This window comes from Chanodichthys erythropterus, chromosome 13 (genome assembly GCF_024489055.1).
Source record: "Chanodichthys erythropterus isolate Z2021 chromosome 13, ASM2448905v1, whole genome shotgun sequence".
Classification (NCBI taxonomy): Eukaryota; Metazoa; Chordata; class Actinopteri; order Cypriniformes; family Xenocyprididae; genus Chanodichthys; species Chanodichthys erythropterus.
This window is the reverse complement of record NC_090233.1, coordinates 48,293,177-48,310,400: the sequence shown is the minus strand read 5'-3', so window position 1 is coordinate 48,310,400 and position 17,224 is coordinate 48,293,177. Positions and strand designations below refer to the sequence as shown.

The 17,224-nt window shown below is 37.3% G+C and overlaps 1 protein-coding gene across 1 annotated transcript; it reads right to left on the bottom strand.

Annotated features, from left to right (window-relative positions):
• Positions 1–4,658: 4,658 nt before the first annotated feature.
• Positions 4,659–16,551, bottom strand: opn4xb (opsin 4xb). Its single transcript, XM_067406634.1, has 9 exons — positions 16,418–16,551; positions 13,917–14,050; positions 12,353–12,556; positions 12,005–12,176; positions 11,757–11,912; positions 9,439–9,546; positions 7,421–7,577; positions 7,081–7,197; positions 4,659–5,000 (listed from the first exon to the last, which is right to left on the bottom strand). Exons 1-9 carry the CDS (start codon positions 16,549–16,551, stop codon positions 4,659–4,661), a joined length of 1,524 nt encoding a protein of 507 aa, XP_067262735.1.
• Positions 16,552–17,224: the final 673 nt, after the last annotated feature.

The following is a 17,224-nucleotide window of genomic DNA, read 5'->3' as shown; positions in this document are numbered from 1 at the left end:
TTGTTCACATGCACAGAAATATTTGCAGATACACACATGCTGTTGCAACATTTTTATTTTTTTTCCTTCACTACAGTAAACAAGTCAGTACAACATAAGCACAGCAGATATATTTACATGGGACTGAACAAAAATATTCTTACAAAAAAAGTAAACTGAAAAAGAAAATTTCTGAAAAAAAATATATTACAGTAAAAAAAAAAAAAAAAAAAAAAAAAAAGGCAAGAAAAATAATTAGGCAGCATCTTGCCGCACAGCCGGGTCTGGCCACAACGCCTCGTCAACATCACAGGCAATATCTTCCCTTGCCAGACATCGAGGGAAGAAGCGCCTTGAGTGCCTTATCCATCCCTGAATTGCACCCACATCAATCTCATCACATGCCTCTTCCATGGCCTGCACAAGAGGCATGCGCACAAAGGGCTGCCGGTCGTATACCTTCCACCGCCATGCCGAAAAGAATTCTTCTATGGGGTTCAGAAATGGTGAGTATGGTGGGAGGTATTGCACGAGAAATGTTGGGTGGTCAGCAAACCAGTTTTGGACTGGGGCTGCACGATGAAAGCTCACGTTGTCCCATACTACAACGTACCGGTTTCTTTGATGGTCTGCATCATTCATACGCTCTGGTGGTATGAGAATGTTGTGAAGTCTGTCCAGAAATGTGAGAATATGGTCCAAGTTTGGCATGACGGTGGAGGACACCATGCATATTGGAGATGGCAGCGCACATTGTGATGTTCCCACCACGTTGGCCAGGAACATCTATAATGGCTCTGTGGCCAATGAGGTTTCTCCCTCTTCTTCTTGTCTTTGCTAGGTTGAACCCAGCCTCATCTATAAAGATGAACTCATGTGGGATTGCATGAGCATCCATTTCCAGTACTCCCTGAAAACAAAGAACAAAAATCACTCAATATGGTGTTATCCAGTACACTGGGAAACAATGTTGTGTGTAGTGTACTGCAGTCAATATAGTACTTACATCCACATATGCTCGTCTGAACTCTTTGTTTCTTTGAGAGTTTCTCTCAAACGGCACCTTATAAAGTTGTTTCATTCTGATTTGGTTTCGCTTGAGAATGCGAGCCAATGTGGACAGACTAACTCGTTGAATGTTGTTGAATAAGGTGTTGTCTTGGATGATGTGGCTTTGAATTTCTCGTAATCTGATTTCATTATTTTCCAAAACCAAGTTTACAATGGCAGCTTCCTGTACCCCGGTGAACATTTGGCCCCTTCCTCCACCATGGTGTCGTCTCTCAGTCCTTTAGAAAAAATAAAATAAAAATATATATAGGGCTTGGACAATGCAGCCTAAATATTTTCCCCCACAGTAGAGTACATTGTACAGGAAACTTGTACAGTTCATGAATGGCTGATGTCATACACTAAGTAAACAGGTGTCACCCAACTGATACACTATGACATGGGGTATACTACATGTGTACTACATGAAATTTTGGTTACATACCTGTTCTCCAGTCTAAAGGTCCGGATGACAGAGGCGACAGTAAAACGGCTCAAGTTTGGCTGCACTCTCTGTCCAGCCTCACGCATTGTCAACCCATGGTTGATGACATGATCTACTAAGGTTGCTCTGATTTCATTTGAAAGTGTTTGTCTTCTTTGGCCATGAACTCCTCTACCTGCTCTACCCCTACCTCTCACTCTTCCTCCCCCTCTTATTCTCAACCTCCCTCTTCCTCTTCCTCTTCCTCTCTCTGCAATGTCTTCCATTGTTGTTGTAAAAAAAAAAGGTTCTCACCTGTGGTCTTTTCATAGTGCTTACATCCTGATTGAAGTGTTAACAATTAACCACTGAGGTGTTTGGCCAGGTGGCACATGTAATTGGACAATTAGCTCATGTAGTGTCATTTTGAATGGCAGTGTTTTGAAATGGCAAACATGTGACTTTATGTCAGATTGTTGTGTCTTATGCAGAGAACTGTATTTAGTGAATTTAAAAAGTGCTATTTTGAAATGCAAAATGTGTGTAAAACAGAAAAGGTGTTTAGACTTTTGGAGACTTGAGAAGAAGTTTTGCTCTCTGTGTGTCAGTTTAAATAATTGTGCTGTGCATGTCATTTTAGTGTGTTAGCAATTGGAAAAAACTGTAATGTAGTAAACTGAGATGTTGTCCCTGAACACCGTAACGACATCTCTCATAAAGATTTGCAACTTTACAAAGTAAACAATGATCCAAAAAACACTTAGCCTCTTCGCTAATTAGCACACAAAATACCATTGGTATGCTACTTCCGCCGCCTTATCGGAAGTTGTACGTTACCCACGTTCTTTTTTACAGTAGCGCCCCGCGGAAACAGGTGGATAGCATTTTTTAATAATGTATTGAATATAAAGCACATAATCAATCTCTCTGTTTTTGTCTTATCTTGATTCACTATGGTAAGCCCGTTGTGTTTATATTTTAGACCTGTTGGGATGGTTTTTGCGGGAAATTACGTACATATGTCCGCATGTCTGTGTCTTGTCATATCCATAAATAGAGAAAAGTTGCTCCGGCTTCATTGGCCCTGTCCCAAATGGCACCCTAAACACTCACGGTCTTCCTCGGAGTCTGCACTTTCATGACGTAATGTTGCTTTGACTGTCGGGAAGAAGTCTGCCACGGAACTCGCACTAGTGCAGACTCAGTAAAAGTCTGCAATCTGTGCATCGAGTGTGCTCACGAGCACTCTTGAAGCCTAAAATTGACAAATGAGACACGTGCATGTGGCAGCAATTGTAAGTCCACAAGACCGAAAGTGCATAGAAGTGTACCATTTGGGACAGGGCCTTTGACTGTGTGTATGGCACAGTCATAGGCTAGTTGTCACAACAACTAGCCAGGAACGTTGATATTAAGTGCAAAATCTCAAACCTCAGGGAATCACCAATTTAAAAAAAAAAAAGAAGAAGCTGAACAGAGGAGAGTATATGCTGGCAAAAAGAGAATGTGACAGAGCTCGAAATAACAATCAACATTTTGCCTGGCATTTCAGATATGGCAAGAACTGAGGGATTTGAAATGTTGTAAGAGCGACATGGAGATGGCATTTTGACAGGTGAGTAAGTTATTTTAGGGTGTTTTCACACCTATGGATCGCTTGTTTTGTTCCGAAACAGGGACTAAATTTGTTACAATGTTGCTTTTTTTCTTGGTTCGGTTCGCTTTCAGATGGCAAAATTTCAAAGCGTACCAAAATGCGTTAAGGTAAGTCACATGGGAGTAAAACTGTCCTCTTATTGGTCAGAATTTTCTCTGCGTCATCCATCAAAATAATGATTGATAAGTTCGCTCCATGAGTTTATTGTGGCTTTATTTGTAACTGTCCAGACACACACAAACACTTTATAAATGTAGCTCTCTCCCGCAGTTAATTCATATTTGCTGCGGCAAATTCAAACCCGCGCTCTTTCTCTCTCTCTCCGTCTCTGGATTTCCCAGCGCTATCTAGTAGGCGACCTGTTGTCCGTGTGTCTGTCGAGAGAGACCATTTGAATTTTTTAATGAAGCAGAGCGGGAATTGAGACTTCGTCGGGACAGCATTCTCGCACGGAGAAGTGTAATTACACACCAGAGGCGCTCGTTGGTTTTCAGATATGGTAAATAATGTGCTCACTCACAGAATCAGACATTACTGATTTTTATATCATATTTTCCGTTATGAAATGATATAATTTGGTTCGTTGGTCCGTTAACTGGGTCGATTGCTTTCACATCTCAAGCGAACCGCTCCAGAGTTCGTTTGAAAGCGTACCGAGACCACCTCTTCAAGCAGGTCCGCTTTTGGTGCGCACCCGAGTGCGATTGCTGCTTTCCCACCTGCCCAAACGAACCGCACCAAAGGGGCAAGAACTCTGGTACGATTCAACCGAACTAAATGAGGCAGGTGTGAAAGCACCCTATTGAACAGATTGCCATATGTAGCTCTATAACAGAGTTCATTGTAAAGCATTATCTATTGTGAAGGCTCATGTCATTATGGTTGTTGTAGCGCTGTGCTGGAATTTGTTTTCAAGGAAATACAGTGTCTCTTAATGAGTAAAGCTACAGTAACGTCTTCATCTAGTCAGCTTGAGATCCTTTCCATCTGAACTGGTTATATCTCTTAAGCCTAGTAAATGCTGTATGAGCAGTAGGATAATCTTTCTCTTTTTTAGTTATGTGAAAGAACCATATTCATCCACAGTCACTCCGAGCCGAAGTACAACTAAAACAATATTCTTCCTCAAAATGCTTGCAGTTTTGTTTTTTAACCACTAGATGGCCAAAAGTTACACAGTGTACCTTTAAAATCACACATACTAAATATTTTAGATGACAAAACAAAAACAAAAACACAGATTGTATTTAGATTTTATTTTCTCCCACACCACTTTCCTAAAAACCTGTTTGTCACTATGCATGAACAATGGGAAAATTCATATGGAAAGTACAAATATATGATTTTTAATCAAAACAAACTTGACAAAAATTGTAAATTTTCAATAAAAACAAATAATGTTTGATTGTTGTACACAAAAAAGCACCTCCAATTTCACCTCTCATTTACACTGAACTGAAAACGTTAACGTTATTAATTTGCAAGCACTGCTGTTTCCTTCATGCTGTGCACATCTAGTTTAACAGTCTCAGATCAGTGCTGGTCATTTCATGTGAGAAATCTCTCCATACTCTCCATTAACTCTGCTGGACAGTTTATGTTTGTGAGGTTGAACAATAAGTTCCTTGAGTCCTGAGATCCAGACTTTTCTTCTCCAACTGTATCTTCTCTCAAGTTGCTCTCTGAGGCTGGACTAATGATGATTGTGGGAGTGTATGAGGAGCTGTGGGTCACGGAGTCGTCGTTAGGGTTAAATGGAAGGTCAGAGGTCAATTCAGCACTCCTGCTCTTTTTAGTGTAAATGACCATCGGTGCGCTTGCCATGGCGAGGGAACCGGACACGAGATCTTGCTCGCAGAGACTGAACGACTCTCTCATCTGTACTGGAGGCTACAGAACACAAACACAAACAAGCTTGAATTATATGGACACACCCCTTCCTTTACATTCATTTTAAACTCTATATAATGTTTCAACACAAGTCAGTGAATTAAAGGTGCCCTCGAATGAAAAACTGAATTTATCTTGGCATTGTTGAATAACAAGAGTTCAGTACATGGAAAAGACATACAGTGAGTCTCAAACTCCATTGTTTCCTCCTTCTTATATAAATCTCATTTGTTTAAAAGACCTCCGGAAAACACTCGGATCTCAACATAACACCGACTGTTATGTAACAGTCGGGGTCATTAATATGCATGACCCCAATATTTGCATAATGCCAGCCCATTCGACGCATTAGACAAGGAAAGGCAGTATTAACGGCTGGATCTGTGCACAGAAAAGGTAAGCAAGCAAGAACAACAGCGAAAAATGGCAGATGGAGCAATAATAACTGACATGATCCATGATATCATGATATTTTTAGTGATATTTGTAAATTGTCTTTCTAAATGTTTTGTTAGCATGTTGCTAATACTGTTAAATGTGGTTAAAGTTACCATCGTTTCTTACTGTAATCACGGAGACAAGAGCCGTCGCTATTTTCATTTTTAAACACTTGCAGTCTGTATAATTCATAAACACAACTTCATTCTTTATAAATCTCTCCAACAGTGTAGAATTAGCCGTTAGCCACAGAGCATAGCCTCAAACTCAAACGTAACCATCTAAATAAATACTTTACTCACATAATTTGAAGCATGCATACAGCATGCATGACGAACATCTTGTAAAGATCCATTTGAGGGTTATATTAGCTGTGTGAACTTTGTTTATGCGATGTATATAGACGAGAGCTGGTGGGGCACAGGGAACGCATCTCTTAAAGGGGCCGTGCTGAAAAAATCAGTGCATAGTTAATGATGCCCCAAAATAGGCAGTTAAAAAAATTAATAAAAAAAAATCTATGGGGTATTTTGAGCTGAAACTTCACAGACACATTCAGGGGACACCTAGGACTTTTATTACACCTTGTAAAAAAACAATCTAGGGCACCTTTAAAGGTGCAATATGTAGAATTTTCTGTCCACTAGAGGCCTATTAAAAAACAAAGGCGTAGCTTGATGACGCCAAGTTTGAGCGCAGAATCTTGGGACATGTGGTCTTCACCTCAACGGCCGGTGGAAAAGAATCGGGATAGGACTCGGGAAGAAATCATGTTCATGGATGCGACTATTAATGTTACTGTAGTATGAATCAGAGCAGGAGCGAGTGTTGTGGAGCTGAACGAGGAGCTGGAGCGATTGCACAACACACGCCTCACAGGCAGCGGGACTTTTATTATGATACAGTCGCCGGCTCTGCTTCCGCTTTTCCGGTCATGAGTATGAGGTAACGCAGCTCTGTTTATCATATTAGATACATTTGAGAGTGTTGAAAATATTATAATGTTACTCTGTGCATTCACTCGGCGGCTGCTGTGAGACTCTGTTACACACTGCAGTAAGATAGATCGATTATCATATTAAATGCTGGATGGCTTGTGTTGATAAATGGCATGAAATTAATTTTAAAACATATTGTATGATGGAGAAAATTCTGTATTACTGTTACTAAAAATAAAGCTGCATCTGATTATGCTATGTTAGCTACTTCACAAAATAGTGTTTTTCTCTGAGGCATGGTAAAGCATGGTACTCGCAAAAAATCAAGAGAATTTGATTTAAACAATAAGACTAAACGTGTTGAGCTATATAACAATAATTAGTTTTCTGTCTATAAATATATCAAAACAGTTGTTCCCTAGTCTATTAAAACATGTAATATATTAAAGCGTCTTTGGTGTTTCCATGGTTTCTACAAAATAAAACCGGAATCCGAGGGCAACGCGGGTATGACGCAACTGACAGGCGACTCCTCACACGTCCCGGAGCCTTGTTTAAAAATTGCAATTTTCTCACCATTTACAAATAATTGGAAACATTTAGGATATTGTAAGTACTCAAGTGAACAAAATATATAACACTGGCCTAATGGTTTCTGGATATTTTACTGCAAAATTCTTACATATTGCACCTTTAAACCTCACCTTCTCTATCAGCAGTGAGGAGCATTTGAGGATCCGCCGTCTAGAAAAGCCTCTAAATGACACTTTAGACACGTTCGACCTGTTCTCCATCAGGTCCAGCTCCACTTCTCCCATTACCTGCAATCTCACACACAAACATAAACACACCCTAAAATATAGATCCATAATGAACCTTCAGCAAGTGAGAATAAACCAGACACATATTCGGCAACTGTACTGAGATAAAGTGAGAAGCATTGAGCTGGTCATGGGATTTCAACGGTCTATAGGCCACTGATATGACTGGAGTCTCATGTGAGTCTTACAAATACAAGCCTACAGATGGGCCTTTCTACTGTACCATAGCAGGGGAGTTATTGGCAGTGTGGAGTTTGTTCTTGAAGACGGATGACTGTCTGCTGACACTGGAGGCATCACTGTTGGTGGAGGAGGAGAGACAGTCCTTCTGAGAGCGAGACAGACAGGACAAACCTGGTACCTTCTCAGCTAATGTGGCTCTGCAGAGAGAATGATGTAAAATTGGACAAAATTGGCCATGACTTTTGTTACTATCTATTAGGGGTGTAACGCTACATGTATTCGTCCTGAACCATATGGTACGGATGTCACGGTTCGGTGCATACAGTCGCACGAATGAATAGAGTCGGTCAGAGGCGATCCACACTCCAATCTAGAAGGGGTTTTTGCGTGCGGTAATGCAACGCTGTTTGCTACCAGAAAAAACACCAGAAGAAGAAGAGGCGATGGATCGGTGCGTTTACGTGTAATCTCTCAATCAGTGTTTCAACTGTGGAAAGATCTCAATAAAACTACTTGAGAATAATATCTCATGTAGCTTTACATTTACATCAGGCATTTAGTGTCGACTACGGAAGAGGATTAGGGGCAAGCAATAATGAAAAAATAAAACCATCTTGAGATTAAAGTTGTTAAATTACGAGAAAAACTCGTTACATTTCAAGAAAAAAGTCAAAATAAAATGTTGAGAAGAAACCTGTTAAATTACGAGAAAAACTTGTTACATTTCAAGAAAAAAGTCAAAATAAAATGTTGAGAAGAAACCTGTTAAATTACGAGAAAAAACTCGTTAAATTTCAAGAAAAAAGTTGAGATAAAATGTTGAGAATAAACTCATTAAATTACGAGAAAAAAACTAATTAAATTTCGAGAAAAAATTTGAGATAAAATGTTGAGAATAAACTCGTTAAATTACGAGAAAAAACTCGTTAGATTTCAAGAAAAAAGTCGTGATAAAATGTTGAGAATAAACTCATTAAATTATGGGAAAAAACTAATTAAATTTCGAGAAAAAAGTCGAGATAAAATGTTGAGAATAAACTCACTAAATTATGAGAAAAAAGTCGTTAAATTATGAGAACAAATTCGTTAAATTATGAGAACAAAGTCATAATTTCACGAATTTGTTCTCGTAATTTAACAACTTTTTTCTCATAATTTAGTGAGTTTATTCTCAACATTTTATCTCGACTTTTTTCTCGAAATTTAACGACATTTTTCTCATAATTTAACGAATTTGTTCTCGTAATTTAATGACTTTTTTCTTGTAATTTAATTACTTTTTTCTCAACATTTTATCTCGACCTTTTTTCTCAAAATTTAACGAGTTTATTCTTAACATTTTATTTCGAGTTTTTTCTTGAAATTTAACGAGTTTTTTCTCGAAATTTAACAACTTTAATCTCTAGATGGTTTTATTTTTTTTTTATTGCTTGGCCCTAATCCTCTTCCGTAGTCGACAGTCTTGATTATTTAGTTTAAATAAATTGGTCATGAAAACAAGTGACAGCAGTTATGTAAATGATTATATTTTAAAAATGCATTGGAGTAGAAAATTTACTTTATAATTAGATTTAGAAGTTAATGCAAAACCTACGGAAACTTGTTTCCACCACTAAATCTGACTTTTTTCTGAGAATTACGAGATTTAAACTCTCAATTTTGAGTTATAAAGTCAGAATTATGTGATATAAACACAATTGTGTCTTATTAAGTCAAAATTGCGTGATATAAACTCACAAGTCAGAATTGACTTTTTTCTCAGAATTGTGAGTTTATGTCTCGCAATTCTGACTTCTTAACTCGCAAATCACACAATTGGACATTATAACATGCAATTCAGACTTTATAAGTCATCATGTTAGTGCATCATTACACCCCACTATCTATCTATCTATCTATCTATCTATCTATCTATCTATCTATCTATCTATCTATCTATCTATCTATCTATCTATCTATCTATCTATCTATCTATCTATCTTTCTTTCTATCTATCTTTATCTATCTTTGCGTGAAGTGTGTGTGATTGTGTAATTGTGTATTTGATGATTCGTTTACCTGTATTTGGTGTGAATTATGGCATATATGAAAGGGTTGTAGATGGCTGATGATTTGGCGATGACCGCCGGCAGAGTTTTAGAGTAGGGCGTGAGGATGTTTGCGTGCCTGAGAAACCGAGGAAAAAGTAGTTACTTTTGAACACATGTAGGTCATTCAGAAAGTGTAGAGGGGAAGCAGTGCAGCACTGCAGACAGAAAGAGAGATTATAATGTTTTATAATCACTTCCTACTTCTCACAGCTGTGCTGAGCTTAAGAGATACTATAGCTCCACACACACACACCTATGAGACAAATGTACAATCGAAAAGTGCCAGATAAACTGTAGTAATCGGGGGATTTGCAGATTACAGACACTGTAACACTTCTATATATAAAGATTACAGCAAATGTAGCATCCAGTAAAGTATACTATTTGAATGCATCATGTATTGAGGTTTATTTCTCAGTAGTTGGTTTTAAGTCTGAAGTTTAATTCCATCAATACTTATTTTATTTAACATTTTATATTTTCATGTCCTCTAAAATGTCCAATATTCAAATTGATCACAAATAACAATAATAGTGACTTTGCTCAAAACAATTAACAAATATGATCAACACTTAACAGAGCGAAAACCTCTAATTCTGAATTTAAAAAAAAAAAAAGCTATTTTCTTCAAATCAATATCAATTTCTCTAAAAAGTGATTTCCCATTATGACAACTTACCACATATAAGGTGACAATCTGCTAAAAGATCAATGTGTGTCAATTTTTTTCTTCTGGGCAATAATGGAAATGTTCAATATTTGTTTTTTTGTTTTGTACTTTCATACTTTAAAGTATGTGGTTATACAGAAAATGTACCCCCATTACAGAAACTACCCCAATTTTACCCAATATTATATTGCAAACACAACATATAAGATATGTTATGAACTATACTTTCAAATTTAGGGCAAATACTGTATTTGGGAATTATTTCTCATTCAAATGTATCTTTTAATCACAGAGGAAAGATGCCTACAGAACAGATAACAACAAAGCAGTCTAGTGAACACAAGTGAGCGGTTGTTTGGCTTCCATCACATGACTGTAGCCTCAGTGCGAGGCCATAACTTTACAACCCATATGGTTGCATGTGACAATAATACTGATGCTTTTTTTTTTTTAGTTTTAGTTTTATTTTTTGGCGTTTTTGCTTTTATTATGATAGGATGCAAACAGGAAGCAAAGTGAGGAAGAGAGAGGGGGACAGGATCAGAAAAGGTCCATGAGCCGGGACTCGAACTCGGGTCACCCAAAGCGCAATGATGCTATATGTCGGTGCGCTGCCCACGAGGCTATTGACGCCAACAATAATCCTGATGTTTAAGCTTGATGCGTGTAGTCATAAAATTTAATGTAAAGGTTAGGGGTCAGTGAGAATTTTAATGTTTTTAAAAGGATTATCTTTTGCTCACCAAGGTTGCATTTATTAAAAAATAGTAATATTGTGAAATATTATTACAATTTTAAAATGTAATTTATTTCTGTGATCAAAGCTGAATTTTCAGCATCATTACTCCAGTCTTCAGTGTCACATGATCCCTCAGAAATCATTCAATATCAATATAAGAAATCAAAAATCAATATTTTTGAGTTATGAGAGTAACTTCTAATGAAATTATGTTCAACCCAAAAAACAACAACATTGAGTTAGAGGTACTTAATTTGTAGCATAAACACAATTTTTTGACATAACAACACATAACAGAAATTTCTATTTAAATTACACACAATATTAAGTTGATGTAATGATCAACATGATTATGTCAACAGATCTCATCAAAATAACTTAAATTATTTAATTACTAGCAAACATACGTTTATTTAAGTTGTGGTAGTAGGTTCCCTGAATTAATTTTTAGAGTGTAATATACTGATTTGGTTTCTTATAATTATCAATATTGAAAACAGTTGAGCTGCTTAATATTTTTTTGTGGAAACTGAGATCAATTTTTTTAAGGATTTTGGGATGAAAAGAAAAGAAGAAAAACATCATTTATTTGAAACAGAAATCCTTATAACATATTTTACTGTCACTTTTGTGCAATTTAATGCATCCTTTCCTTGTTGAATTAAAGTATTAAACCTTACGGACCCCAAACTTTTGAACGATAGAGTATCACAAACTACATTCTTAGGGTTACAAGCTTGTTTAACTCACTAATCCTAAGAATAAGCAATAGGTTTAGTGATGCTGCCTAAGCTTATATGAGGAACACATGAATGTGAAGTCTCATGCAAATGTATGAATACACATTTCTGAAAATGTGTGCATGCTTAGCACTCACCCTGCCCAGGCAATAAGGGTGACGCATGCGTAGGGAGCCCAGGACAAAACGTACACGACTATGACCACAGCCGCTATTTTAGCCAGTTTCCATTCACTCCTCATGGACTGGTGCTTCACAAAGCTGGACTTCTGGGAGCTCAGTCTTTCTAGATCTCTAAACACACACACACACAATACAGTCATGAATGCTTTTCAATGATCACTCTTTAAACTCAAGACCCCAGTGGGTACGTGAGGAGCTCAGACCTGCTGGCCTGTCGTATGGAGAGGAACATGAACAGGTAACAGAAGAGAATCATGGCCAGGGGGATGAAGAAGACGAAACAGCACAGCATCATGGTGTAACTCCTGTTGGCGGGAGACGGCGAGACGTAATCCCATGTGCATGATGTCATCAGACCTTCAGGGATGTAGGAACCTGTAAGAGCAATTTCATTTATGCTTTTAATAGACGTCATGGAATTTATCATCATACAACCAGCACATTTACCAGCCCTATATACCTGTATTTTCTTTATTATAGCCTGAAAATGACACCTACTTTCAGACCCCATTAGAATATTTAAATAATAGAACAGAATATTTAAATCTTACTCCAGCCAATCAGAGGTGCCAGACTCCAGGCCAGAGAGTAGAGCCAGATGCACAGGATGGCCACAGATGTTCTGCGTTTGGAATTCCGCTGGATGGTCTGCAGCGGTTTGGTGATGACCAGGTAGCGATCGATAGAGATGGCCAGCAGGTTTATCATCGAGGTGATGCCAAACAGTGCACCACAAAATGCATATATTTTACATCCTAAGGACAAATAGAGATAATATATACATATATATATATATATATATATACACACACCGATCAGGCATAACATTATGAGCACTGACAGGTGAAGTGAATAACACTGATCATCTTTTCATCACGGCACCTGTTAGTGGGTGGATATATTAGGCAGCAGGTGAATATTTTGTCCTCAAAGTTGATGTGTTAGAAGCAGGAAAAATGGGCAAGCGTAAGGATTTGAGTGAGTTTGACAAGAGCCAAATTGTGATGGTTAGACGACTGTATCAGAGCATCTCCAAAACTGCAGCTCTTGTGGGATGTTCCCGGTCTGCAGTGGTCAGTGTGTATCAAAAGTGCTCCAAGGAAGGAACAGTGGTGAACCGGCGACAGGGTCATGGGCGGCCAAGGCTCACATGGGGAGAAAAGGCTGGCCTGTGTGGTCTGATCCAACGACGAGCTGCTGTAGCTCAAACTGCTCAAGATCTGATAGAAAGGTGTCAGATACACAGTGCATCACAGTTTGTTGCGTATGGAGCTGCATAGCTGCAGATCAGTCAGGGTGCCCATGCTGACCCCTGTCCACCGCTGAAAGAGCCAACAGTGGACATGTGAGCATCAGAACTGGACCATAGAGCAATGGAAGAAGGTGGCCTGGTCTGATGGATCACGTTTTCTTTTACATCACGTGGATGGCCGGGTGCGTGTGCGTCACTTACCTGGGGAACACATGGCACCAGGATGCACTATAGGAAGAAGACAAGCTGACGGAGGCAGTGTGGTGCTTTGGTCAATGTTCTGCTGGGAAATCTTGGGTCCTGCCATCCATGTGGATGTTATTTTTACACGTACCACCTACCTAAACATTGTTGCAGACCATGTATACCCTTTCATGGAAACGGTATTACCTGGTGGCTTTGGCCTCTTTCTGCAGGATAATGTGTTCTGCCACAAAACCCAAATGGTTCAGGAATGGTTTGAGGAGCACAACAACGAGTTTGAGGCGTTGACTTGGCCTCCAAATTCAATCCAAACACTCAATCCAATCAAGCACGTCTGGGATGTGCTGAACAAACAAGTCCGATCCATGGAGGCTCCACCTCACAACTTACAGGCTGCAAACATCTTGGTGCAGATACCACAACACACCTTCAGGGGTCTAGAGGAGTCCATGCCTCAATGGGTCAGGGCTGTTTTGGCAGAAAAAGTGGGACCAACTCAATATTAGGAAGTTGGTCACAATGTTATGCCTGATCGGTGTAAATATATATATATATATATATATATATATATATATATATATATATATATATATATATATATATATATATATATATATATATATATATGTGTGTGTGAATGCAAAAAAAAAAACAGTTACCAAGTTCCCCAAACATCCATTCCTTATACAGGCAGTTGATGAAGAACATTGGAGATTGTGTGATGGCCATGAGGAAATCGCTGACCGCCAGGTTCATTATGAAATAATTTGGCAGGTTCCGCAACTTTTTATTGCTGCAAAAAAAACAACAACAAAAAAAACCCCATTATAATCAAGTCAAACATTTCCATTGTTAAAACAGAAAGAACACAGATGTTATGTGTTGCTTCAACTTATGTGTTTTTCTTTTTTCACAAAAGACGATATTTTGAAGAAATGGTTTTGGTTCCCATTGATTTCCATTATATGGACAAAAAATACAGTTGAAGTCAATGGGAACCTTCTGTTCCACAGAAGAATAAAAAAGAAAGTCCTATTAGGTTTGGAAGAACATGAGAGTGGGAAATTGATGACAGAATTTTATTTTTGCATAAACTATCCTTTTAAATGCATTTAAATGCAAATACGTGATGTTATAATAAGATTTTTTTGTACACATGGACTGATCATATCTTTGTTAACTTGTTCGTTATTGTTAATGATTGTTCAATAATCAAGTAAAACAAAATCTTTCATTGTAAATGCATAAAATGAAGGTGGGAGGCAAATTAGTTATTTGGCAAAGATGATATTAAACAGATCAAATGCCCCCATTGCCGCTCTTTCCATTAGTGGTACCGGAGTTCTAGGGATTCCCAGCATTCCTGGAATAGCAGTCAATTTCCTTCCACTCAGAAGCCCACGGTTGCAATAATTGCATCCGTTTATGGAAATGCATCAAGCTTGTTATTTATGCCTTACTCACAATATTCCCAATTTCTAGTGCATTTGGCCTATTTTGAACACAAAGGAGAAAACAATTATGGAAAATGAGGATTAGGGCTGTCCAGTGACCTGCAGGGTGTTTCACATACGTAACTTTAATCTGAGCAAATGGGGACTGTAAAAAGAAAACAAGCTTTTTACTAGTATTTCACTGTCTGTTCTAGTTTTAACCTGACCCAATTCACTAAAACAATTAAAGTCAATAACATGTTCGAGGCATTATCCAGAAGCTGATAGAGATGATCTGTCGAAACTCTGTCACTATATCAATTTAAGACTTCATTTTAAATATATTTTATGACATAACTCACTGAAAACAAAATCCATTTAAATATTGCACCATTTTAACTCTTTAAGAGTAAAAAAAAATTACGCTATGCTAAAAATAATAAGATAAGGTGACAAATACATAACACTAAATAATGATAATAAGATTACTTTTTTATTAATTATTATTTAATAATATTTGAATATGTTTAATTTTAACATGTTTGACACGCACAAACAAAGATGAATCAAAAACGTATTTATCAAACAAAGAAAAATCACTAGGAGATAGATATAGCAATTACACATTCACATAAACAATACCTGGAACTAAAAGCTTAAATACACAAGGGAACAATCAACAGAAAACAGAACAGGTGTAGAACTAATTATCCATGGAAACAAGGAATTAGAACTCAGGAAAACCAGCACAGGGAAAACCAAACTAAAACACAATGAACTGACAGAACTAAACACAACTGTAACAGTAATACTTTTATGAATATTATTACATGACATGTCATCATTTAAATGTAATTACTTTGAAATTAAATATCTATGTGAATACAGTATATGATTAAAAAATATTACACAATCCATACCAGCAGATCAATAATGAACATCCACATATTAATGGATAAATGACATTGAATATTTTTGGAAAGTTTACATTCTGACATATCAACATGTCTAAACATATCGGTAACACATGGTTAACTTTGATAATTAACTATGAACTGACAATGAGCAATATATATATTGCTCAAAACATTTTTAAGGTCAAAAGTTGTATCTGTTAACATTAAATAATGCACTGTATATGAACATGAACATTTTTATTAACTAACACACACACACACACACACACATACATATATATAATGTTAGTTAATAAAATGTTAATAATGTTAGTTAATAAAAATGTTGACCTTTTGTACTTAGATTAATAATGCTTTAGATGTATTGTTCATTATAAGTTAATGTTAACTAATTTGGTGTTAATTAATAACTAACATTATGTTAATGTTAACAAATAACTAACATTAACAAATGAAACCGTGTAAAGTTCCAACATATCTACTCACATTTTAAACAGCATTTTGCTAATTCTTTCAGAAATATTGTGAATGCGGTTTTAATGATTTCATATTAATATATTAATATTATATTGTTACAAGGATATTTAAAATGTATTAGACTATTTTCTTAGACACAAACCAAATAACCATCAACTTCTCAAATATAAATGAAAGTGTATGAATCAAGTTTAACAGAATGAATGTACATTAATGTAGTAAGCATTATATAATTTAATAACGTTTGTTAAAGTGTTCCTTTACATAAAACCCCAAACGTTCAGAGATGAGCTACATGACATTTGCTTCAGTTCATCACCTCAGCGCTCGTACCTGTAGAAGGCGAACATGACCAGAGCGTTGCCCGTGACACCCAAAGTGCCGATGATGAGGATGAGGAAGGCGATGATGTAGTGCACGTGATCCGGGACGTCCGGTCTTTTGTATATCTGTCGTTGAGGCTCCATCATCAAACTCAACACCAAGATACAAAAACTGAAGAAGAACACTTCAACAAAGCAAACTTGAGTGCATGTTCTCCGTCTTCAGTGTCCTGCATCACTACCTCTGTCTGTCTCTACTCAGGCTAAGAGAGTTTAGTTACACTGTTAGTAACAGCAGCAGACGGACTCACAGCGACCTACTTGTCGGAGCAGTTTGGTCATGTCACATCACATGACACACCCCTCTCTCCATCTGTCCCACCCATCCTTTTCTGTGTCTTTAGAGCAATCTCACGCTCATCTCACAGACGAGCAGCACATTATTACAAAAAAAAGTTATTTCAGATTCTCTTCTCTTCTCTTTGGACTCGAAGAAGAGAAGACAAGCCACATGAGTCACAAAGATGATATTAAACAGATCAAATGCCCCCATTGCAGTTCTTTCCATTAGTGGTACTGGAGTTCTAGGGATTCCCAGCATTCCTGGAATATCAGTAAATTTCCTTCCACTCAGAAGCCCACGATTGCAATAATTGCGTCAATTTATGGAAATCCATCAAGCTGGTTATTTATGCCTTCACAATATTCCCAATTTCTAGCACATTTGGCCTATTTTGAACAAAAAAGAAACAAGACAATGAAATGAGACAGATAGATTACAGTGCTTTCTGTCCGTGTTCATCAGGTCTGTAATGCA

Excerpts from the sequence above, each read along its gene's own strand:
- opn4xb (XM_067406634.1), bottom strand. The coding sequence starts at position 16,551 with ATGGAGCCTCAACGACAGATATACAAAAGACCGGACGTCCCGGATCAC. Across the intron at positions 9,547-11,756 it reads ACCCTTATTGCCTGGGCAGG|GCACGCAAACATCCTCACGC; the intron begins GTGAGTGCTAAG and ends TCGGTTTCTCAG. Across the intron at positions 5,001-7,080 it reads CCTCACTGCTGATAGAGAAG|CCTCCAGTACAGATGAGAGA; the intron begins GTGAGGTTTAAA and ends TGTGTTCTGTAG.